Source organism: Amphiprion ocellaris, chromosome 13 (assembly GCF_022539595.1).
Source record: "Amphiprion ocellaris isolate individual 3 ecotype Okinawa chromosome 13, ASM2253959v1, whole genome shotgun sequence".
Taxonomy (NCBI): domain Eukaryota; kingdom Metazoa; phylum Chordata; class Actinopteri; family Pomacentridae; genus Amphiprion; species Amphiprion ocellaris.
Genome location: NC_072778.1, coordinates 20,793,154 through 20,818,079, shown reverse-complemented (window position 1 = coordinate 20,818,079; position 24,926 = coordinate 20,793,154). Strand labels below are relative to the sequence as shown.

Genomic DNA, 24,926 nt, shown 5'->3' with positions numbered 1-24,926 from the left:
TTGAGGCCAGTTTTGAAAAGGAATCAAAGTAAAAATGACAAAAAAAAACATGCAGAGGGGAGATGTAAACAATTAATGTCCAACTTTGTTTTTCATGTGTTCCAAGAGCTGTTTCTTTTTTTGCTGTTAGTAAGCAAAAGTTTGTCTGAATCTTAGGTGCTCAGGCCAATGTTGGAGTCATGAGTTCAGCATAACGGCATATTTCCTCTGCAGATAATCATGCAGCTGGTATTGATCTTGGATAGCATTAACCAAGGTTAAAATCAGTCACCCCAATATAACAGACGTGGACTGAATTCTTCAGGAATATAACATTTGAAATACCCAGTAGAAGCATGCATTCACAGAAAGTGTGACCATTTTTACCCGTCAGTAGAAAGAGTTACTCAAGAGAAAAATAAACAAGTCATTTCCTGGGTGAAATTTTGAATCCTACTGGTAAGAAAGGCTTTTACAGTCAGAGAGTGAAGCTGACTCATGCTCTTGCAGGGTGTTTATACTCTGGAGGTGACATCAGTGCAAAGACTCTGACAGTAAGTCTGTCATCATAAAGTAAGGCTTTAAAAGCACTGCTTTGAGTCTCATATGAACACAAACATAAATCCAGGCCACTGTGCCGTGTCTCCCCATGTGCCAGATATTGCATAGCTTTGAAATCTGAAATCAGGAATTAAACAGACTGAAAAACAGCTTGTACAGGTGCTGTTGATGTTTTGATGAGATTGCTGCTGTTGCACAACAGTTATCTCATGTTTTGCTTGTCAGGGTTGACAGAGTGACACAAGTTGATGTTACAGCCAAAACTGGGTTCGGTGGTGTTTAAACAAAGATCACACAACACAGATATATTGCAAAACACAACAGGCACTTAAACTTTAATAAATATTAAACATTAACTTCTATTTCATATGTACAGATATTGTACAGAAAGATCTGCAGGTGTTTTTGCAGTTGCTGCAAGTTAGAGATGTACAAAAAAATCAAACCTTTAGAAAAGAAAACAAACTGGCCCTCAAAGCTTTTGATTGCATAAAATTAATATAAAAAGGCTTGTTCATTTTATTATAATATTTTTTCTGCATTTTTTTACATAAATGAGTGCATGAGGGACATTACTTTTAGCAACGTTGACAAAAAAGCACCATACTTGACTGACCATTAAAAAAGAAAAAACAAAACTGCAATCAAAATGTTTTTCTCTTCAGTTTTTTCCTGCTTAGCTTAGTGAGATATTAATATTTATCATTTCAGCACCACATGTTTGACAATGTCCCTCATCAAACTTTCATACTGTTATTCTAACTTCCTGAGAGATAAGAAACCCTTTGGAAAATCTTTGCTTTGTAAATGGTAACACAATCCAACCAGTGTAAACTTTCGCAATGCAATTTAACCTAAAGGAAACTTTGACTTTCTGATTGTCAGGCATTACCACACTGCTTTCAGGCCTCCAAAAGCACCATTATACAGTATGTATAGGATATTCAGAGTGTTGGCCACTTCACAAGGAAACAATTTCATCTAATCCTACAGTAGCTGTTAGTAGGGAACTGAGAGGTATTCATATCTGTCTGGGATAAGCTGCAGTCCTGGGCTGTAATATAGGATGGGATGGAGATTTGGATTCTAGGTGGGAGATTTTGTTGCTCCCCAAGTGCCAGTAGAGATAATATAATTTTACAAACTATATTACATCTCATCTACATCATCACTGAATCCAAAAACAAGACTGTGGGTGGTTTCGACAGATAAAAGCTTGGGTTTTGTAAAGGGCTGGTTAAACTGGACGTACACCATTCATCCCTCCTGTTTCTCATTATTGTGTTTGCACAGACCAGGTGATTTGATCCAAATCTGCAACAGTTTGTTCTCTAAAGGGCTTTTCTTTATCCAAAGCAACTGTTCAAACATTTGACGATGAAATTTTCTCCCTGCAACAGTCTGGATTGTGATATGACAGGGAGTTTCTTTGTGGAAAGGCCTGATATAAAGCATTGCGGCAGTTAAGAGAAAAAGTTCATCTCTATAAGAGAAATGAGAAGGCTAAGTCTATTGTACGGTGTGGCCTCTCTTCATCCTGAGGAGAAAGTTTCGCTTCTCCTCTAGAAGCTCCTGAATGCGTTTGTTCCTGGTTCTTTCTCTGAGATTGACCCGACGCTTTGAGATCAGGTTGTTCTGAGAGATGTCGTTGTCCATGCTGATGATCCTGTTGTCCAAGACGTCGATGGAGTTGTTGTCCTCGATTCTTTGCTGAGATTTTTCAGTCGAGGTGGTGGTGGTGGTGGTGGTGGTGGTGGCTATGGTGACTGGTTTTCCTTTGGAGGGAGTGATCGTGGTGGGAGCTGAGGGGGTAGCGGGGTCTGACGTTGTCGTGAGAAAAGGGATGTTCACAGGGATGTACTCTGACAGGTCCAGCCAGGGCGACGAGGCCAGTTCTGTCATGTCCTCACCGTTTATGGTTGGGATCACCATGGTGAGGCCATCATCCAGCACCATGGTGTCACTGACCACTCCCACATTGCTGTAGGACACTGTGATGTCATCACCACTGATGATGATCCCACTGGCTACCGTGAGATCACCACTGCCAGTCACTGTAATGTCGCCATATGGCATGGTTCCACTGGGCATTGTGACATCCTCAACATTAATGTTTACAGTGGGTGTAACGGGATCATCTAAAGTGCTGGGTGTTGTGGCTGCAGTGTCTGTGCTGTCATAGTACCACAATGGAGTTTCATCTGTAGCAGCTGTGTTGTTACTGATGTACGTGACATTGATTCTTGACTCACTGAAAGGCAAGCTTGTCGTACCAAATACAGCAACGCTGTAAGAGATAGTGGAAGAAAAGTCTTCTCTTGAAGGTTCTTTGCTTGCATAAGGAGCAACAGTTGTGGTGTAATAAGAAGGTGTCTTAAGAGTTTTATTTTTTGGAGTTGTCTTTTTCATCTTGGTTTTACTCTGATTAACCTTGGCCTGTGAGTTTAAGACACTTTTGAGTCCTGATTTGGGGTTCTTTTGGATGTTTGTCCTTGTCTGAGTTTGTTTTGTAACTTTCGACTTTGGCTCAATGTTCTTTTTGGGATTGTTCTTTGGTGGAACCTCCTTTTTAGGGGAAGGTTTGACTTTTTTCTCTAAAGTGGTCTTTACTGGAATAGTCTTTTTGGGAGTGGTCTTTTTTGGAGTAGTGTGTGATGAAGTGGTCTTTTTGGGTGTAGTGTTTGACGGAGTATTCTTTTTTGGAGAACTCTTTGATGGATTTGTTATTTTTGGAGTAGTTTGTGATGGAGTGGTCTTTTTTGGTGAATTTTTTGATGGAGTAGTCTTTTTTGGAGTAGGTTTTTTGGGAGTAGTTTTCACTGGAGTATTCTTTTTGGGAGCAGGTTTCACTGGAGTAGTCTTTTTGGGAGTAGTTTTCATTGGAGTAGTCTTTTTTGGAGTAGTATTTGCTGGAGTCTTTTTTGGAGAAGTGTTTGTTTTCTTTTTGGGATAGATCTTTGGGGGGACAGGTTTTTTTGGTGGACTTTTTTGTGGTGTTTTCTTTTTTGGATTGACTTTTGAAGGAATCACCTTTTTCTGGGTTTTCTTTAGTATGGTTTTCTTTTCAGGTTTGAATTTTGGTAGAATTTCTGTTTGTGTGGTGATTTCTACTGGATCTGTCATTGGTGCACTGGTTGTTGTTGAAAGGTCTGTGGTGGGAATCGCACCAGATGTTGCTGGACTATTTGTAGTTCTTTGTACCAGTGGATCTGTGCTCTTATCTGTGTCTGGGGCAGGCAGAGGCAAGGGATGAGTAGTACCATCAGGAAAGTTTGTGGAAACTGTGGTGATTGTCATGGGGAAGATGGTAGAGAGGACACGAGCACTGGTGGTAGCTGGGGGATCAGTGGTGGTCATTTCTGTAATACTCCATGAAGTTAGTGTGGAATGATGGGTTGGGTTGGTGGAGGCAGGAGGATGAGTGGCAGGCCAGGAATTAATGGTAGAAGTGGAAACGGTGGTGATGATGGCTTCGGTGGGTTGGAGGGTGGTGAAGTCAGAGCTTTGGATGCTGGTGAGTGGAGGAGCTGTGACTTGGGGCCAGATGGAGGTGATGGGGGTGGATCTGGAGGTGGGGTTGGGTACAGGCTCTGTGATGGTGACATTGCTGCACGACTTGCAGCATATGCGCTGGTAGTCCGGTAGAGAGCAGTAGCGCTTCAGCACCTCCATACGACAGAACACAGAGCGGTCTCCATGACAACGCTGGCCTGTAAAGGAGAGAACACAGAGCTGAGACTTGGCGCTGGCAGAGTAGAGACTATGAAGAGGTGTGTGTGTTCAATTGCTGGGATATATCTTTGCATGTTAAAGCATGTGCATAATAAGATATCGTTTTAGCATTAGTCTCTGTGTGCATGTTAGTTTGTACATTAAGGGCATGCACGTGTGTGAGTGTGCGTGTTGGTTCCACACCGTGCGAAATACAGTAGTAAAGCCAGACCATTAGTAGAGGATGCGGGAAGAAAGAGGAAGAAAACCCAAACATCAAGAGCAGTCATGAGAATAGTCCAGAACAACTGAAACGGGAAAAGAAGGGTCGCCAGTCTTGTGTTGTAAATAGAATTGTGTTTCATCTGGAATTATTCATCTACAACATCTGAGATCTACTCCCTCTTGCTAATGCAGCTTTGTGTTGCTTCAGACATCTGTTTTTTTCAGCTGCATATTAAAACAGACTTGACTTGTACCCTTTTTATACCATGCCAGTAAAAATAACTATGCTGTCATTGCAACGTCTGACAATCTGACATTTTCTCTGACAAACAGTATAACCAGTGAACATTCCTGGTGACAGAAAGATCACACTTTTTAAAACATTTTTATTGATACAACTTTGCTGTTGAGAATGACAGGAACTAAAACAATGAGATGTATGTCCCCCCTGCCCCCTGCTCAATATATAGATATATTTTTTCTTAAGAAAAATAATTCAACTGTATCGAAAGTTACAAGTTCACAGTCACTTTGGTAAAACACTTGATTACTTGGAAATCAACCAGTCAATCTGTTTACCGATTGAAAAAAACTAAACAAAAAAACCCATGAAGTACATAAATGATATTTGCTGTTTAAATAAAATACATAATTTCCATGATGATGTAAAAACTGGAATGGCACATTAAGTGTCATATGAAACATTTACAAAACATTAATAAAATTTCCCTGATAAATCAAAGTGCATATAGACGCAGTGCACGTAGTCCATCTGAATGTTTCTTCAACGTTAGCCAAACGTTAGCCAGCCCCACGCAGCAGGCCAGTGAAGCCACAAAACAGTTACCCATAGTATAGAATATTATAGAAGAAGATAACAGTCATGAACATTATTAAATACAGTCAACACCAATGTTATATACAGTATCGCACTGCTAGGTCTGGCTTGGTCTCATACAGTCCAACTCCAGCAGAAGGAAACCTTGGATAGCTCGCTACATAGTCACAACAGAAATATGTGATCACAATACAATGACAAGTCTGAAGTGTTTTTTTTTTTTCTAGATGCCATATGTGTCAATACCCTAGGCCCTTTGTAAACCCTTCCCAGTAGTCGGACAATGGTCCAACATCACCTTGGTAGGTTTGATGGTTGGCGGGTGTGAGTTTGTTAAGTTGGTTTGAAGCTGCCTCTATTCCGAGTGAAACTTTGAATGAGTAAAGCCATCTCTTTCACAGATAAATGCCATTACATTCAATCCAAGATAAGGCATTGTTCATGTGATTAATGTTCATCAAAATAAAATGAGATCATCGGACGCTCTCAAATCAAAGCTTATGAGGTATTTCTGTATCTGATCGCAATGTGTAAAAGCCCGAATGATGAAGCACCTTACATACGCACACAATCGCCCCAACACACTTTGACGAACAAGACTGGTGTTTCTCATTTGCTCACTCATGTATGCTTACACGCAAATCCTCTCATGCACATATATACATGGACACACGTACGCTGTCACACTTGCACACATATGTACACTAAACAAATAGGTGATGGATGCAAATGCGCATGACGAAACGTGATCCTATCCTTAAAGAAAACAAGAAGCGACAGTAAACCACTGATCCATCTGAGAGAATGGAGAGGCAACTAACTGACCAAGTCCTGCATAATATAGGTCTAACCCCTTCCCCCGAAACACTTTACCTTTATTAAATATTCATCTGTATTCATGTAAAATCAATAAAAAAATACACATAACAGTCAAGGATCTAAGCGATCAATAGCAGTCCAAAGGTTTTAGGCAAATAAGCTACAGCTTATTCATGGTAAAACATTATTAATATTATTGTTACTCATATAGATTTAGATTTATAGATATATATAAATACAAATATATTTATAGATGTATTTGTTTAAAGTCTGCAAGCACAAATAAGCTGCATTTATTGAACTTTTGTATAACAGTCGAAGAGAGGATGGCTGATGATGAGGTGAAATGGGAAGCAACCATAAGTGGTCAGACTACCCTGTTTTTTTTTTTCTTTTTCCTTTTTTTGTTTCTTTTATTATCTATAACTTCAAGATTCTTCACCTCACAGTTCCCTCCCCCCAAAATCAAAAGGTTTACTCATGTCACTTCCTGTCCCTGTGCTGAGTTCCTGTCAATCTGAGAATGGAATGTAGAATGAGACGCCATTCTCATCCCCGAATGGAACCAGGATGTCAGATGAGCACTTTAGCAAAGATGTCCTCGGATCACATTCACAATAAAGCTTTCATATATATATATATATATATATATATATATATATATATATATATATATATATATATATATATATATATATATATATATATATATATATATATATATATATTATATATATATATATATATATATATATTATATATAGATATTTATATACCCTTTCTGTTTATTTTCACACCTGTCTCTCCCCACGTTGACAATGCGCTACAAAAAGAAAAAAGCGCAGCTGCATCTCAGGAGTGGTAACCCATGACAACACGCAGCTAGCTCGCGCAAAACATGGCCGCCAAATGCAGAGGGGCGTCCCATTACGCGTGAACGGCTCTTCGACACATCTCAGGAGGTGTCAATGAAAACCTGTTTGCCACTTCGAATCCTTTTCACATCACATTTTTTGTTGATCTTTTGAATTTTCGACTGGCCAGCGGTTACAACACAATGCTCCACAAAGGAGAAAGAGAGAGATAGAGAGAGAGACAGAGCAAGAGAGAACCAACTAGCACACACAGGAGCCAGAGACCTCCCCCAGTCAGAGCCGTCTCAGACACAGAGAGAGAGACACAACATCCCCCCAAAAGAGAAGCGAAAGCTTTGCCGCTCGCTCACGGGCGTGGGCACAGGCACGAGACGTGGGGGAGGAGCGGGTCAGGGGGCCAGCTGGGGCCGGCCCTGCAGAGACAGGAGGACAGATATGGGCAGGGCCCAGTAGAGGACAGAAATGCAGCTGCGGCTGCCGCTGTGGAGGCCAGGCTGGGAACTATAGAGGGAGGTTTTACGTGAGGAGATCTTCGGGAAGTTGGGGTTGGGCCGAGACAGCCACTGGATCAGAATGTTGCCGTTCTTGTTGAGGTCTGATGAGCCCTCTGCAGAGAAACAAGAGGAGAGAGAGGGAACTGTTAATGTGGACATGAGGATAAGATAAATTAAGACAAGACAAGATCACATAAATACGTCACTCATGCACATGTACACACCTAATACCAACAATCTTTCAATAACGGATTCAGTTTTTTTCCTCCATATTTCAACTCACCCATCATCAGTTATTTGATCTATTTGTCCAATATTGCAATTCTGAATAAATGGCACGATGAGCAATAACTGTGGAAATTTCAGGCTTTCATCTTTAATAGTTCCTGAGATATTGTCCTTCAAACGTAGCCCCAAATTTCAAAGTGCAAAAAAAGTGTCTAAAGTGGTTTGATGAACATTCTTCAAAAAAGATTATCTCAGAAAGAAATGTATTTATATATTATTTATATGTACTAATATAAACAATTTAGGGCAAATCAGAGCTGGTTGAGCATAAACTTGGTGATTTGAGATAGAATGACCCTATAGGAAAATGTTTACATTTATCTCAAACCCAGATTTCATCATTTTCTGTCAAATCATATTCTAGATTTTCAGTTCATCACTTTCAGACTTCCAAGTTTTGACATTTATTTCTATCAGTGATGGTTTAGAAATTTAGATAGTTTTATTCAGGTGAATAAATCTGAGCGTCCACTCAAGTGTGGTTTGGGAGAATATTCATGGGATGGAGTTTGCTCAGCACTCACTGGGACATGGTTCCAGACGACAAACTCTGATGGTGTCAGGCTTACTGTCCAGACACAGGCCGATGGTATTGTCTCTGGTGTGGCAAAGAGCCTGTCTCTGCTGGGTCCCATTACCACATGTCACTGAACACTGGAGATACAGGAGACACAAACAAAATACACAATGTATCACAAAATTTAAAGCAGTGCAAATGCATGTAAAATTAATGAGCATTGTGCCAAAAATGCAGGTTCGACAAAGTCTTGTGATAGTCAAAACACTGAATATCAGGCAAAAGTATCAAGTATTTTCCTGCAAAAATCCTTGTTGTTTCAACACATTTTTCTAGGTTTCAAACGTGCCTGTCAACCAATATTCGGCCTGCATACCTGTGACCATGGTCCAACTCTCCACTGGGTGGGACAGGGGTATCGGTTGCAGGGTCTGCGGGCCTCGGGGCGGTTGTCATTGCAGTGTTTGTTGTGGATAGAACGTGTGGTGTTGTCATCTGAAGGCTGGACACAGCTGACCGAGCGGATTTGCATCCCTGTCTTTCCACATGGTTTGCTGCAGTTCTGCCACTCCCCTGTCACCCAACTGGAGAATATCACAGGAAGGAGAGAAACAAGAGTTCTGAAGGCACTCAAAATGTTGAGTTAAACAACTGCAAAGTTTGGGAAATGGCTCTCTGAACGCAGTAAAATCCTGATGTTGCTGAATCCCAGTTTTGTTAGACTCCCAAGTTATAGCTTTGCAGTTGGTGTCATAAATAATACCATACGTACACTGGTGGAGGGCAGGGCTTCTGGTTGCAGTCTCTGGTGTCTCCTCTGGGTTTCATGTTGGACTTGTTGCAGAAGCTTTTGTGAACCATCTTGCTGTCGACTTTTCTTCTGCAGCCATATCGTAAGTACTGTTTACCTGCAACAACAATGGGAAGAAAAATCTAACAATCATAATAATAATGTAATGACAGACATGCAAAATGCAGGTGGGTCATTCCACCTTGATATGTGCGTATGTTGTTAAGTAAAACATGTCACTGGTAACTTTGTGAGTAAAAAAAGATTACAGCGAGGAGGAGCCAATTTTCTGTGGAGCAATGTTTTAAGTGCAATGACTTAAGAAATAACGTAGTTGGAGTCTGACATTTTGCTGGCTTAAGGTACAACTTTTCACAACATTGTTTGAAGGACTGAGTTGCAAAACCACAATTTTTCTTTTAGCACAGTAACAATATTCTATAACTCTTCCAGTTAATTTCTTTTCCCCCATAAAGTATGCCTCTGACTGGCCCCGTAGTCTAGATTTTTAAAGCTCCTTTTGGTGCCAATCACAGGAAAAACTACCAGCCTATTAGGGTGAAAAATAAAAGTTTTATGGTTGGTAGAGTGTCGGAGTAGACAGAAACAGTTACATTTTTCGACCAAATTTTCATCATCATAGAACTGGAATGACCCAGGTAAGTTACTTCTGAGAGACAACAGTTTCACCACAAATATTGTCTTTGCTCTAATATACCTCCACCGCACGGCTTGGAGCAGTAGGACCATCTCTTTGGGGCCCACTCATAAGCACTGTCCTCTACCAGCATGTTGTTCTGAATGCCAGAGTCACCGTCCATATTCATCATGTACTTGTAAGACAAATTCACATCCTCATCCCCATGTAGCTTCATCTGCAAAGCAGAGATCATCATTAAATTTGTAAGAATTGTGAAAGAAAACAGGCATAATTTTTGGATAAAAAGTCAGATTTTGAGTATCATTTAGATGATCATATGTAGAAAATACATAAGTAACCTTATTCAACCTTAAAGTAATTCATATCATTGTGTACCATGATGAGAATTCCGTGTCGGAGAGGGCCGGTAGTCTGAAGGGTCTCCTTGTCATTGTCGTTCTCATATTCCCACTCAACACCCTTCTCTATGACCGAGCGGGATTCTGGGTATTCGTTTTCCCCATTTAAGAAGAACAGTCCCGATGCCACGTTCTTAACAGCTATAGGTGAGTGAGAAACACAGTCTGACTACAGTCGCACAACAGATAGTACATGAACATATGCACAAAAGAGAAACAAGGGCCAGTTTCAAATACCCAGAGTGTGTGAGGCTGGCTTCAGCTCTTGGATCAGTAAGTGTCTCGCTCCACGGGGGATTTCAAGAACTTTGAGGAAACCTGAAATGAAACAGACATTGTGTTTGTGACTCCAAAATCAGTCAAAACCCTTTTAAAGTTCATTCTATAGTTTCCTGACAAAGAGCCTCTGCCAAAGCTACAGTAAAGAGTTATTACTCATTTAAACCAAATATTTTCATTACTCAGTAGTTAAAATCCTTGCAGTCTTGCTTATTATCATCCAGAGATGTAGGTTTGTCCCGAGATCAAGAGTTAGATAATATTCTCTATCAACATTAGCTCATGAAGCGAGGCTTGACGTAACTTCTTGGCAGTGCTCACATGGAAATATGTTGGCTCAGATCTCACTGAGGTTTAAGGTCAGTTTTACAAATCTTCCTCTAGAGGGCGATCTTTAATTAAACATCACAACATAAAGTGGAAAAGAGTCCAGCCTATAAACAAATAAGACAGTCCAACTATTTATTCTGAATGATGGGACCAAGTCAAGTCTGTCCTAGATTTAAATAAGGGTTACTGTGACAGTGTGTTCACCTTGTTTCTTGGCAGTGCGTGTGATGGTGTCCTTGAAGGTTTTGCAGCTGGAGTTGTCACCGCCACACACCCCACACTTGTCTTCCTGCTTTGAGGAGCCGACCACACCATCGCAGCCCACTTTCTGTTAATGAGGACATGGAAAGTTTGGCACATGTCGATCTGAACGCATGCAGCTGTCTTGCTCTCGGGTACGCATAGCATCCCTCACCTCACACTCCCCACGCACACACACACTGTGCGGGTCCTTGTATGAGCAGCGTGTGCCATCCAGAACCATTCTCTGCATGAAGACCACATCTCGCGTCTCCTTCGACTGGCAATGCAGGTGGCAGCGTTTGTTAGCTGGGAAGAGGCCAACATAAACGCACATTCAATATGAAAATAACGGTTCAAATGATCGTCAGAATGTCACACTTGAGATCCACCTTGATGATTTCATGTTTACAACCAACATATGATTCTTTTCTGTTCTCAATGAACTCCCCGTGAGTCAGTGTGACACTGCCTCATTGTGCCTGTCAGAGTGAGTCATACTACAACTATATGAGCCCCGAGAGACAAAACCTGGCAGATCATCGCAGTGAGAAAGAACACTCCTACTTCATCACGTTTATTACAGATGGCCACAATCCAGAGACCTTGTCTTATGAAGCTTTGACACTAATAAACAGGTGGCAAACATGCTGTAGAACTGCTGAAATACATTATGAGGAGAAAACACATTTTTGTCACGTTGAACTGAGAATGCAATGTACGAATTCCCTTTTCAGCAATCTCAGTGAAGGCTCTTCTATTGTACTGCGCTGTGACAGTTGAGGGGTCAATGTCATACACTTGCACTGTAGTGCAGAACTGCAGAGATTGAAGAAATAGTCTGTATTTTTAGTTCCAGCAAGATATACTGTGCATTGGTTGCGTATTCGATGTCTAACTCTCAGTGCTGTTCCTCACCCTTCAACATTCTAACGTACAATACATTTATATCAACAGAAAATCAGTTTCTTCATTTTCAAGATCCCCAAATTATCTATTGAGGTCGTCTTTGGGTCCAGTGTGTTAATTAAAGAGTCACTGAAGATCTATTTTGCACACACTTCTCTACAAGGAGTTCTGGGAGACATTGGATCCCATCTGTGTGAGAACACAGAAAAAAGCACAATATATCTCTTTAGATATAATAAGACAAACCAGAGGGATTGATGAGGTTCTGACTACATGGTTGAACAGCCACACACACACTGCAGCCTCAACTTTCATGTCTCTTTCCTCAAGAATACATTTGTTAACTCGAGGAAAACACCCAAATAGAGACATAGAAACATAAATTTGTCACATAAATACTACAATTTCACATTTGGAACAGACACTGTCTTTTTCTCTCACTATTTGGAACTCAGGAGATGACAGACCATGAATGGAATTCAATTTCATCTCCCTGTTCATTTTTTTCCCTCTCTCAGACACACAGACAGACACACACATGTGCTTGCACACTCACACACGGAAAAGTAATTTGAGATGGTGAAAGCTGTGCTGAAAAATATGGCATTTAGAAATAATAAGACTGAAGAAAAACAATTTAGCGAGGCCCTTCTTAGCAGACTTCACACCACCTCCTTTTAGACAGATCAGCACTTTTCTCGAGGGCTGCCCTTTAGTTGGATGATAATTTAATATGTATCGGGACGACAGTGACACCTCTACTTAGAGGTGGTGTGGATCTGACAGCTTCAAACACGCATACATTTAAAACTTCTCATGTAAAGCAGTTTTGGGTATTTAATAGAGAACTTAAGTTTTGAGCCCCATTGTGAATGTGATTGTTTGTCCATATGTGCCAAATGATACGGGCATGGAGGGAAAAAGCAGGAGGAAGAAAGGTGGGGGGTTAGGTAAGGTAAAATGATGTCAGTGAACAGTCGGGGAGAGAGAAGAGTTCAAAGAAGATTGTTTTTAAAGAGGTTGAGGCTTGTTTTTATGGGAGGGCGTAGTCATACCTCAAAGCTGCACTGAGACTCAGCAGGACAACCAGATGTCAGTGACCATAACAGAACACAACCTCTAAATATAAACCCTTTAAAACCCAGAAATTAGTTTGCGTCTGCTATCTTGGCTTTCATTTGTATTTGTTGCATATCATCACTAAATGTTCATCCTTTTCCATGTCTTCACCTGAGTACTTTCCATGCAGGTGTTGTACTCACGGTCTGGGTGTTCATAAGGCAGCCAGTGGTGCTTGTTGCTGTGGACTTCAAAGCGAGGGTCCCAAGCATGGCATTGCTCCTCCCGTGTGTCGCTGTAGATATCCTCACACTCGTTGGTGTTGCACATCTGGAACTGGTAAGTTGCCCCCACGCAGGTCCGGCCTCCTTTGGCTGGTCTGGGAGGGTTACAGGGCAGAGGACACAAGAATTTTTCTACTCGTCTAAACAGTTATGTTTCCCTTCTGAAACACATTTGCTTTTATTTGAAATGTTCAGCTAGAAATGATACATCTAACAACTGGACATGTTATCTTGCTCCATGTTAACGGAGCAAATCGGTTCCCTGCAATTATCCCAAACAGGAGTCAGTGCAGCAAATATGCAAAACTCATATCAAGATGCGTCTGCTTAAGAGCATCCCTAGAGCTGAATTTTGTATAACTGCATGCTTTAGTTGCATTTTTATACACTCTGGCAAACAGTTTCATACCTTGGATTGTCACAGTCACGCGTGCGAAACTGTACCCCTCCTCCACAGGTGCGGGAGCATTGGCCAAACTCACTCCATGAACCCCAGTTTCCATCTTGCTTTATGATGTCAGGAGTCAACCAGATACAGTGACCTTTAAAGCAATGCTGCAACAGGCCAAGAATACAAGACAAAGTTGCTATTTGGATGCAGTGTAAAATCAAACAACTGTAGACAAAACATAGTATAGTAGTGTGTGAATACCTTCCCATTCCCACACATGGTACCATCAATGGGTGGTCCTTTCTTGGTCTTGCAGAAGAATGGATTGTCTGGGTGGCTACACCACAGCTGCTTACATGGGTCAAATGTGCGATACTGTGGGGGACAGAGAGAGATTTCTTCTTATAACTGAAAGGTCTAATCAGCATTGCAAACAGTAGATAACAGGTCAACCATCATGACAAAGCTGAGATGAAACTAAACACTGAATAAAGGAAACGAAAGTAGAGATGGGAAGAGAAATATCACAACAACGATAGCCACAACAGTATTATACCCAACAACAACAACACCGACCCTGTGCTGAGTCACTGCACTGTACGCTACGCTCCACTGAGAAACACACAGCCATTCATGCAAACTAAACCGATGGATGATAGAGAGACGAGACTGTCGTAATGAGACAGCCTGTGGTTTAATTATGTCACAAGGGAGGTCAGAGGGCAGAGGGTGAAAGGTTTAGAAGCCAAAAGGTGAGTCCTCAGTGACCTCTAAAATGCCCCTAAACACAGATCAAGGACCAAATTGTCCTCCTTGTCTGATATGAACCATAGATGAGGAACCACCAAACTGACCTGCAGTCCAGTGTCTGAGGGGGCGTGCCCTCCTCCCTCCTTTCCAGACTTCCCTACCCACCATGACCCAAGAGGACCTTTACAGGTCAGAGGGCGAGTCACAATCAGTGGCTAGACTGTGGTAGGTAATCACCAGTTACATCAGACTGGAGGATCCTAAAAGCTGAAGTGAAACATGGAAAAACAGCCTCTGTTCTGGCTAAGCCCTTTCCCCTTGGATGGGAAAGACATCTTTCCAACCTTTTCCACTCGTTTATAGTCATGAGAGTGCCAATATAATGAGGCTCTTCCTGCCAGTGCTGCAGTGATTTAACACAGATTTGCAGGAGAGGACTCGGGGTATGGTACTGTTCAACTGCTGGACTGCACCATAGCCGCTGAACCAATGAACCAGCAGAGTCAAGGTGTTTTAAGGGATTTTATAGCCACTCTGAGCATTTTAGAATCCTGCAGACTAACATCCAATATGACAATGGGTAGAACAGAGAAACAAAGTACAGTAAAAAAGAAAAGTACGGAGCAACATTACAAACAGTTACAACTTCAGAGGACAGATAGAAAAAAGAAAATTGGAGGAAATAAACGACGGGCCACAGTTCTTCTGGGAGGTGGGGTCACCTTACCTGCGTTCCTGACTGGCCCGCCTTTTGTAGCTGAAGGGGAATGAGTTTGACAAGAGAATAGAGGGTAATCTAGCAATGTGTGCAAAGCCCCTGAACAAGCAACAGCTTCCCAACAGCGTGCCACAGTGGCTTCACAGTCATAGAGCGGGTGAGGGTGACTGAGGGGAGGTAAAGATGGCTGGCAGGATGCTGCAGCTGGGTGAAGCTTGTCTACTGTGTGAGGTTTTTAGTTTGTTTTTTTTTTTGCATTTACAAAACACTGTTTGTGACAGGTTCATGTAAAGGCACTGTGGTATCAAGGCAACTGCAGTGCTATAATAAATAAATTATTCCTTATCATTAACATTAACAACAGAAAAAGGGAATAGCTATCAAAACCAATTACCTGCTTTTAAGCAAGATGTCAATCCCACCAGTGGCCGGGAGAGGAAACAGAGGACATCAGAAGAACGTGAATAGATGTGTATGTGTGACTCATTTCATTACAGTGTAGATCAGAGATAAGAGATGTCAGTACTGTGCTTAGTTAATGAGGAAAGCCTTTGGAGCTCAAGAGTTCCCATTAACATGTGTATATACCACAGTGAAATTCAGCAAACGCGAAATTAATTCAACACACTGAATTCAAAGTGAGTTTCAACATCTCTCGAAGTGATGCTAAGCTTGATTGGTGGCCAAGTGGTTGCCATTAGTAGGCCAGTGCAGCTAGTGAGTGTTAGTAAACTAGCTAAGTTAGTGAAGTGACTGTGATCTCTTACCGCGGTGCACATTGTGTAGCCCACACCGAAGTCAAAGCGACACTGCTCATTCATGGAGTAGTGCAAACCGGGCAGCTGAGGCAGCGATGGCCAGTTGTGGTCGAAGGGGTCGTCACGGAGACAGTCATAGGAACTGCAAGAAGAGTTAAGAAACGTGTTTTGTTTAATGTTTTTTTTTTCTTCTCCCATTTACTCGTCTATATTTTCTGGTTCAGATGTAAAAATATGATTATATTTTAAATTAGCAATTAAACAAAAGAATATTTCCTCAGTTAATCACTTGATATGACTAGTATAATTCTGTCTTATAGTTGGTTTATTAATTGTATTTGTTTATTTTTTTGTTTACTGTTTATTTATTTAATTATTCACTTCATTTTTTTACTCTCACTACCATTATTACTATTTTTAGCCTTCTGTTTAGGGTTTTACCCTCTGTTTTTGTTGATTTTTCCTTATTTAGAAATTACATTTTTAGTTCTTTTATTATTTTTTGTGATGCTGTTATATTGATTCATTTTGAAAATCTTTTACAATGCTAACTATTTCTCCACTTTTGCCTCTCTGCTCTTCTCCTTCTGTTTAGACTGACCGGCGTTCTTTTCTTCAGTGGTCTCCCAGAGTGCCCATCTTTTTTTTTGCCCTGTCTGTCAAGCACTTTGTAAACTCTGTTATTAAAAGGTGCTATACAAAAACTATTCTCATGTTAGCTCAGAGCTTCAAATCATCTCATTGCTTTATATGCAGTAATTATGGTGGATTGCCATGTTTTCAGAAGCTGTCAACGCTAGTTTCAAAGTTTAAGAGCTCCATAACTTGAAATATTGTGCTTTCACATAATGAAATTGCCACCATTTTACATACACTAAAAAGTAACACAAAATATCAACTAGATGCAAATTTAAAATAGTGATGCCAGTATTGACCTTTAAAAGCCCATCTAAACAAATCCTTCTCTGTCTGTGTGTGTGCGTGTGTGTGTGTGTGTGTGTGTGTGTGTGTGTGTGTGTGTGTGTGTGTGTGTGTGTGTGTGTGTGTGTGTGTGTGTGTGTGTGTGTGTGTGTGTGTGTGTGTGTGTGTGTGTGTCTGTGTCTGTGTCTGTGTCTGTGTCTGTGTGTCTCACTGAAGGTAGCGTCCCAGCTCCTGCATGCTACATCTGGACCAGTGAAAACGGTGGAAGGCGGCTTGCACCAGTGGAGCCATGATGCTGCCCATGTGCACCTCATCTCCACAGCGGTTTCCCTGGCCATCATGCTCCATCCCCAGCCTTCACAGAATGAGAGTAAAGAAAGAGGACAGGAAAAGAGTAAAGGGACAGAAGGAAAACCAGTGGAGACAGATTGGGAACATGTGGGCGGAGAAGAACAAGGAACAAAAGAAGGAGGCAGTGGCAATTTCCTCATTAGATACTGACTGAGGTGACCAATGGACCAAAACTGTACTGAATCAAATCAGTCCTTTAAAGGTCTCATAGTGTGCCACTTTTCAGGATATCAATGAAAGTTTTTGTATTCTCAAAATACCATGAAAAAGGGTTCATTTTACCGTGACTGTATAACCCTGGTTTTAGAATTGTTCCAAATGGACTGTTTCAGTGTTTCTATCTTTAAATACAGCTGAGCTGCTGCTGTCTATGACCCTTCAGGAAGAAGACTCTCTCTGCATCTGCGAATGACAGCACAGAGTAGAACAGTTGACCACATGGCAGCTGACAGACATGATTGAGTGTATGAGACCAAGAATTTCTATCGCCTCTAACTTCTTCAGTGATCATTTTCCATGAAAATTCACAGCAGTGATGTTGTTTTTATAACACGTATTTGGTGAATTTGCCAGATGGTTATATTTTAACAGTGCAGAGCTGCTGACTGGAAAATTCTCTGAAGTGACTGCTGGTTACCATGTATTTTAATAAGCTGCATTTCAGTCAATATGTCATATTCGTTTTGTTTTCTGACAACAGAAACAGGAAGATATGTAACTTAAAATAGCTTTATTGGCAATCTGACTATTAAAATGCAATATATGTGAATATGTAAACAGTGACCAACCTTAGGTTGTACTAAAGTACAATGGGTGATGTCAACACACCGAGTAACCCTCACAATCATTGTTTATTTGTTTCAACTTGATTTTAAAGTTTCCACCATCTCAAAATGTCCCTCAGTGTTACAGTTTTCTCAAAGCTCTGACTTGTGGGCCTACAATAAAAGCTAATGATAGTATTAGCCACCTTAGCTGCAGTATGCCAACATTATGAATTTTCCTACGTTGTGGTGACATTGACCTCAATAATAAAAGGAATCCATTAGGTCTCCAGTGCTTTAGATGCTGGAAGTGCATGAATTAGGGTTGCCACCCATCCCTTAAAATACAGAATCGTCCTTTATTCGACAATTAATTGTTGCGTCCCGTATTGAATCAATATGGGATGCAAGTTGTTCCGTATTTTCATAAATGTCCCATACACGTCTGTCACACGCTCATCAAAACTGTATCATGAACAAAATAAAACATAGGAAATATTAAGGGCAGCCAATTTCATCTTCGTAGGACCTATGTAGTGAGGACCCGATGCGAGGTCCAGCAGATAGACTTCTCTGTGTGTGCGGTCCTATGGTCCTGTGGCGGGTTGCCAGGTTACAGAAGCTGCTGCTCCTGCGCATTTAAAAATGTCTACACCTGAAACTCCACCACGTCCAAAGAAGCAAAAACGTTTGCAAATGTACAGACATGAGTGGGAAGAGTGGAACCTCTGGCTGTGGGTACAAGGAAAACGGTGTTTTCTGTTGCTCATGGACTGGCTGAAGTAAGGCAGCATCAGGAGATCAACATGGAAGAAATATGAAAATAGAGAGGACCCAACAACGGGTGACCCAGTCATCTCCTGAAGTCGATATGGTAAGGGACATCATGATGAGACCAGCTAGATTTCCTACAGTATGTGAATTTACCAGAGGATGCTTATGATCATGCTGATGTGGTCATAGACTCTACAGTATTTTAGTGACTCAGTAAATGCCTAAGTTGTTTATTATTTTTTAATGCTTTTTAGTTTTTAATAAACATTTATGTAATAGCCAATATGTAATCAATAAATGGTCTTTGCCTATCTATAGAAAAACTCACTCAGAACTCCGATATGCTAACAGCACTAAATAAATAAATCAAATACATGCATACACACATAAATAAGTTAATACATTAATTGTGTTAAGATAAGATTTAGAAAAAAATACATGTACAGAATTTCTTTGTACAGTATTCTGCATTCAGTTAATGTTTTTGCAGAATACAGTGTTGCACACTGGTTGGTCATTACATTTTATTAGTCTGGTTTCACTGTTGAAAATGATGCCACTTCTTTTCAGACAGAACCTGTGATCATAAAACAATACAAAATTCTTAGTCTTGTGTTTATTAAGCACTTAAAGCTTTAAGTATGGCTAAATGCTTTTTTCAAAATTAAATATACCACTCCTTGGGTGGTAGTGGCCCCGAGTTCGGTAAAGTTGGAAAGATATAAAATAATTTGTTAGAAAAAAGTTGTCAAAACATAAACGATGCCTCTTTTCCATCATGGTAAGGTAGACAATATGCTACAAGCCCAGTTTTATCAAAAGTAGCTGTCTTTCAGCTGCACAAATAACATTGGTGTCTATGGAGTGCACAGGGACCGTCTGCAAATTGTAGCACTGCTGCAAAAGCAAAGAGACACAAATATTGAGTAACTTCACTCTGATACATTGTTGTATCACCAAAGTCACTGCAGCCTTCAACTTCAGCTCCTGCTGACAAATTTCTTCAGCTTGAAAGACAGCTACTTTTGATAAAACTAGGCTCGTAGCACATTGTCTACCTTACAACAATGGAAAAGAGGCATAGTTTATGATGAGTTATTGATGCTGGAATTCTGAATCTGTGAATATCTTTCCGATTTTACTGAACTGTGGCCCCAAGGAGCCATGGTGGGCGTCCTTTATTTTCATTTCTGAAAGGTGGCAACCCTAGCATGAATACTCTTGTGTTCGTTCTTGTAACCGAAAGCAGAACATTTGGTGTGCTTTGCTAATGTCTGAGATATTTTGGAGCTAGCAGAAGCAGCTCTAGAGAGAAAATAAACCTGTTGGACTGAGAGGCAGGTGCTCATCCCAAATGGCTCACCTCAACTATCATAACATCCTCTACTTTACACCTTCTAGATTAGAACAACCACAAAGGACAGTAAATATGAAATGTCACCATATGGGGCTGCTCTGTTTTCTTTTGCTGCACTATGCTAGTAGGCTTGAACACATCATTATGGTAATGTACTTACACATGTCCAGTCTCGTGTGCCACCACGAAGGCAGAAGAGAAACCATCCTCGTGGTTCAAAGTGCAGCTCCTCACTGGATGACACATGCCAGTCACTGGGGCGTAACCTTAGCAAACAGGAAGAGAGATTCTTAAAGATTTATAGACCTACTGACAAAAGACAGTTTGTTCAACCACTCGGCCAGTCAAAGGCGAAGTTTAATTTCACGTCAGTGTCAGTATTGTATTTGCTCATTTGAAAGTAAAACACACACTTTAACAATTTTTAGGTGTGGAGTTCATATTTGTCAGTTATGTCTGTAAAAGATTAGTGAGACCAAACCAATGAGTTGACTATGCTCACTTTTCATCAAAATCTGATACTTCAACCTAAAGGTTTACATATATATAATACACACAGACACACACACAAAGGAGTGTCACCCACGCATAAGGCCAATGTGTTTGCATCGCCGTGTCTAATCCTAACCCTAAACTGTCGCCTTCCACTTCTACATATGCCAATCTCCAACTCCCTGTGTGCTTGTCTGTCCTGTACTGCCTTTAATTGTGGAGCTGTGGCTGGCCCTTCTCTGTCTATTGATTTTCTGCTGCTGAAGGCTGAGCCCAAGGGCAGCTGAAGGGCTTCTGGATAGCTAGGCCACTGCCTTTAGAGGCCTCTCCCCTGGGCCTGACTGTTAGCCTGTACTCTGCTGCACAGAAAACCACCAACCACCAAACCCACAGTGCACTATGCAGCTATATGAGGCAAAGGAAGGAAGAGGGCAGTTTTGTGTGCGTACTCATGGCTTTTCGGTTCTCGGGAGGGTGAGCAGTGTGGATATGCATATTTTACCATCCTTTTAACCAATTAGAAAAGATTGTGTGCATGTTCTTTAATACCTTGCATGCCCGTTGGGCCAAATTCCTGTCGTGTGAGGAAGATGGCATGGTCGTGATACTCTGCGTCCCCTGTGTCTTGCTTCTGCTGCAGAAAGGCCCAGCGACACACATTCTCCAGACTCTGAGATGGGTTTCCCAGTTCAATCAGACTCATGGACTGGAACCAGAGAGGGAGATGCAAACACACACACAAAGGGAAGGAGAGAGGAGAGTGTAAAGATTATACAAAAACAGGAAACTAAAGATGATTCTTGTTTCTCAACATTTTATTCAACCCTGTAGGGGGCAGTGTCACAATGTTATATCTTGTCAGCAGATCTTGCAAATTGCTGAAGTGTATAACACACACACTCACTCAAACACACACACTCAGAGGGATGCAGAGTACTTGCAAAATATTAAGATTCTGAATTGATGATTTCAATAATGAACATGAAGCCGACCAAAGAGCTGTCTGTTAATGAGCTCTGCACTAATAGTCCAAGAATGTCCAATTACTAAATATTTACTTATGATTAAAATGCATAATGTCAACACTCACACTAACACACAAATGTCTGTAATTCCTTCCATTCACCTTCACCTCTCGTGCTCTCCCTCATTAGGATCTCCGCTCACCTCCCCTCCCCTCCCCTGCCCTCCCCTCCCTCGCTATGTTCTGCTAACACAAGCCTCTCCATGTCTGTCTTCAACTGCTTCCTCTTTTGCCTCTTTCTACATTTGTTCGTTGTTTTCACACATGCACAATACACAGCTGAATCAAACAGCGAGTGTGTGTAGTGTGAGTGAGCTGCACTGAAGACATATGGCCTGCCTCTGCACACATGATGGAGTGTGAAGTCTGTATCCTGCACAAACACGCCTCAGACAGAGTGCACTGTACACATGTGCGATTTCTCATGTTCATTACTGTACGTTTCTGTGTGTGAGCTTTTTTTTTTTTAATGATTTAAAAAATGCATTTGTAATGGTGCGCCATGTGTAAATGTTGTGTTGAAGTGTGTGCGAAGTGTGGGTGTGTGAGTGCGCCTGCATTCAGGGTCACATAGCCAATCTGCAGGCTGTCTGGGTGCAGCTCTGTTGCCACGGTAATTGGGAATGATGGACAGCCGGAGCTTTGGCTGAAGCTGCATAGGGGCTGGCCCAGAATGACCAATGTAGTGTAGTGTGTGTGTGTGTGTGTGTGTGTGTGTGTGTGTGTGTGTGTGTGTGTGTGTGTGTGTGTGTGTGTGTGTGTGTGTGGGTGTGTTGGGTGTGTTTCCAGAGTTCCACTGGGACTGTAGACATGTAGAGAGAGCAGAGGAAGAGATAAGGCTACAGCAGCAAGTATATCACAGAGCACATATCCAGCAATAAAATCACTTGCATCATCCGTTGGGGTAATCCCTGCTCTCCTCCATTCCAGCCACATCTTGCTTTATCTCCTGTTTTTTTCCTCTGTTCAGCACAGCCGGGCAGATAGAGTTACCGTCGAGAAGAAAAGGATGCTCCCCCTATTGTCCTGTCTCTCTCTTTATGAATGAGGGAGGGCTATCATTGATTGTTTATCTTTGCTTGGACTTCCCATGATTCTGTGCTGCAGCCTTCTGGGAGGAACGATGATTGCATAACGGGCAGAGTTTCTGTGTGCTTTGGTGCTGAACTGTGAAGGCGTGCGACTTGAAAACACTCCCCTGGGATGCTGCATGCTTTTAGTTCCTCTTTTGCTTGGTCCACTGGAATAACAGGCTCTGGGCATCAGCATGTGCTGATGAGAGACTGTGTGTGTGTGTCTGTGTATTTGTTTATGAATCTGTGTGTACGACTTGGCTACGGTTACTGTAGGTACTTAAAGCAACTGTAGCAAAATCCTAGTATCAAAGACAATGCTGATAGACAAACACGGCATCAACTTTCCAGGAACTGCAACTCACTCGATTATTTTTTTTTCTCAGAAAGAACTTGTGACTTGACAGGTCTTACCTTGCCATAGCCCAGCATGATAATTCGCACCAGCACCACATTGATTTTTGCTCCCAAGGACTGGTCATGATAGATCTCGTTCACCTGCCATCACACCAAAAAACAAGAGGGAAAATGAGTTTCAGTGGCACAAATGAAACAATATACAACACAATAGGATGTAAATCGTTTGATCATGCATTCTATAGTAAAGTTATAAGTCTAAGTCTGCAGTTGCAAATAGAATAACATAAAATTGTGGAAATACATTTATCTGCTTTCTTGCAGAGAAGATTGATATCACTCATGCACATATACGAGGTACAAAGCCAGATATCATATCTTAGCATCAAACTGGAAAACAGCAGGAAACTAGCATGGCTCAATCCAAAGTTAACAAAAGTCACCTTAAATCACCTCAAAGCTCACTGACAAGTTGTAGTTGTTGGGGAGACTCTTTCTTGGCTGAGTGTCGGGACACCCTAGAGCCAAATTACACATCATAACCTGGATATAGTTTTATATTTTATGGACAGACATGAAGGCAGCAGTGATCTTTCATTTAACTCCAGTTTCTTAAAATGTCAACTATTCCTCTTGAAAAAAAAATTGATTTAGTCGAGATGCTCTGGAGGAATTTTCCAGAGCTGAACTCGTCAATTAGATGAATTAAAGAGAGTTTTCTTTACAACACTCAAGCACAAATATTGTTCTTATAAACTTCTCATGACAGATTTTTAAATCATTCTTATCTGACTCACCAATCATAAATAAATCAATTAGTTACAAATTATGAACCTGTTTTTCCAAAGTGGTAAACAGAACAAAAAGTGAAAACGAGTGAGCAAAAATTGGACTGAAGTTTCCCCACCGGCAACACAGTGACAGAGAAAGAACCAAAAAAAAAAAAAAAAATGGAAGGTTAGGAGAGTGCAAGGAACTCAGTTTCCCATGAGCACAGATGCACAGGAGATGAAGAAGATGCAAAGGATGGAAAGCGCCTAATGCAAGGAAACAAGGTAATGTGTGACAAGGGAGATGCAGAGAGAGCACTCTACTGACACACACACACACACACAGACACACAGACACACACACACACACACACACACACACACACACACACACACACACACACACACACACACACACACACACACACACACACAGCCAGAGAGAGTGGGGTAAATTGGCACTGGAGTTAAGGCCTGCTGTCCTCAGTGGCTGTGCGTGGTGCCTAATGAGGCAAAGGGATATAAAAACAGACAGCCATACTGAGATGGCTGATGGACACGCTGCGGAGAAGGCGACACACACACATACTGTACACACACACACACACACACACACACACACACACACACACACATATACTGTACACACACACACACCCACACACACACACACAGAGGTACAGAGATAAAAAACCAAAGTGCAGACACATTCAGCAAGCGAAAAGGTATGAGAGAGAGTTGAGGAATGCTACGAATAGACACAGAGGCAGAGGGGGGAAAGACACAAGAAGCTGAGCACAGAGGGGAGAAGAAGCTCAGAGGGAAAAGGGTAGAAAAGGAGTGGAAATGGTGCATTCTTAGAAAACAAATACATCACGGAGCACTGGAGAAGGGGTTTTAAAAAGGGAAGGAAAAATCTAGACTAAGCTAATGTTCCTCTCCACATGTGGTGAAAGTTGGAAATTCCAGCATCCTATTAGGAAAAATCCAGAGGAGCAATCCTTCACGTCAGAATCCCTAATTTGTGAACCACAAATAGCCTGGAAGACATTTATTTCATTACGTCAACATATAAACATGCCCTCAACATAAAAGAAGTAACAACTTTACATGTTCAGAAACCTCAGAATAAAGTCATGTTTGATTTTCAGCCCTGCGAGGCCTTTATA

At 41.4% G+C, this 24,926-nt stretch overlaps 1 protein-coding gene across 3 annotated transcripts in view; it reads right to left on the bottom strand.

The window, feature by feature from the left end:
- Nucleotides 1-846: 846 nt before the first annotated feature.
- The window catches only part of LOC111569503 (A disintegrin and metalloproteinase with thrombospondin motifs 2), a 135,619-nt gene continuing 111,539 nt past the window's right edge, over nt 847-24,926 (bottom strand). The window contains exons 5-23 of one of the 3 annotated variants that reach the window (XM_035948804.2): nt 23,045-23,128; nt 21,083-21,239; nt 20,202-20,307; nt 17,007-17,150; nt 15,884-16,016; nt 15,126-15,158; nt 13,910-14,023; nt 13,667-13,812; nt 13,177-13,352; nt 11,181-11,314; nt 10,970-11,093; nt 10,394-10,474; nt 10,134-10,297; nt 9,816-9,972; nt 9,080-9,215; nt 8,684-8,891; nt 8,315-8,444; nt 7,529-7,615; nt 847-4,250 (exon numbers count right to left, since the gene is read on the bottom strand). In XM_035948804.2, coding sequence (XP_035804697.2) covers nt 2,050-4,250; nt 7,529-7,615; nt 8,315-8,444; nt 8,684-8,891; nt 9,080-9,215; nt 9,816-9,972; nt 10,134-10,297; nt 10,394-10,474; nt 10,970-11,093; nt 11,181-11,314; nt 13,177-13,352; nt 13,667-13,812; nt 13,910-14,023; nt 15,126-15,158; nt 15,884-16,016; nt 17,007-17,150; nt 20,202-20,307; nt 21,083-21,239; nt 23,045-23,128 — 4,515 coding nt within the window. In that variant the 3' untranslated portion in view covers nt 847-2,049. The remainder of the gene's footprint in view (nt 4,251-7,528; nt 7,616-8,314; nt 8,445-8,683; nt 8,892-9,079; nt 9,216-9,815; nt 9,973-10,133; nt 10,298-10,393; nt 10,475-10,969; nt 11,094-11,180; nt 11,315-13,176; nt 13,353-13,666; nt 13,813-13,909; nt 14,024-15,125; nt 15,159-15,883; nt 16,017-17,006; nt 17,151-20,201; nt 20,308-21,082; nt 21,240-23,044; nt 23,129-24,926) is intronic. The other 2 variants (XM_023271659.3, XM_035948805.2) reach the window with 2 other exon arrangements.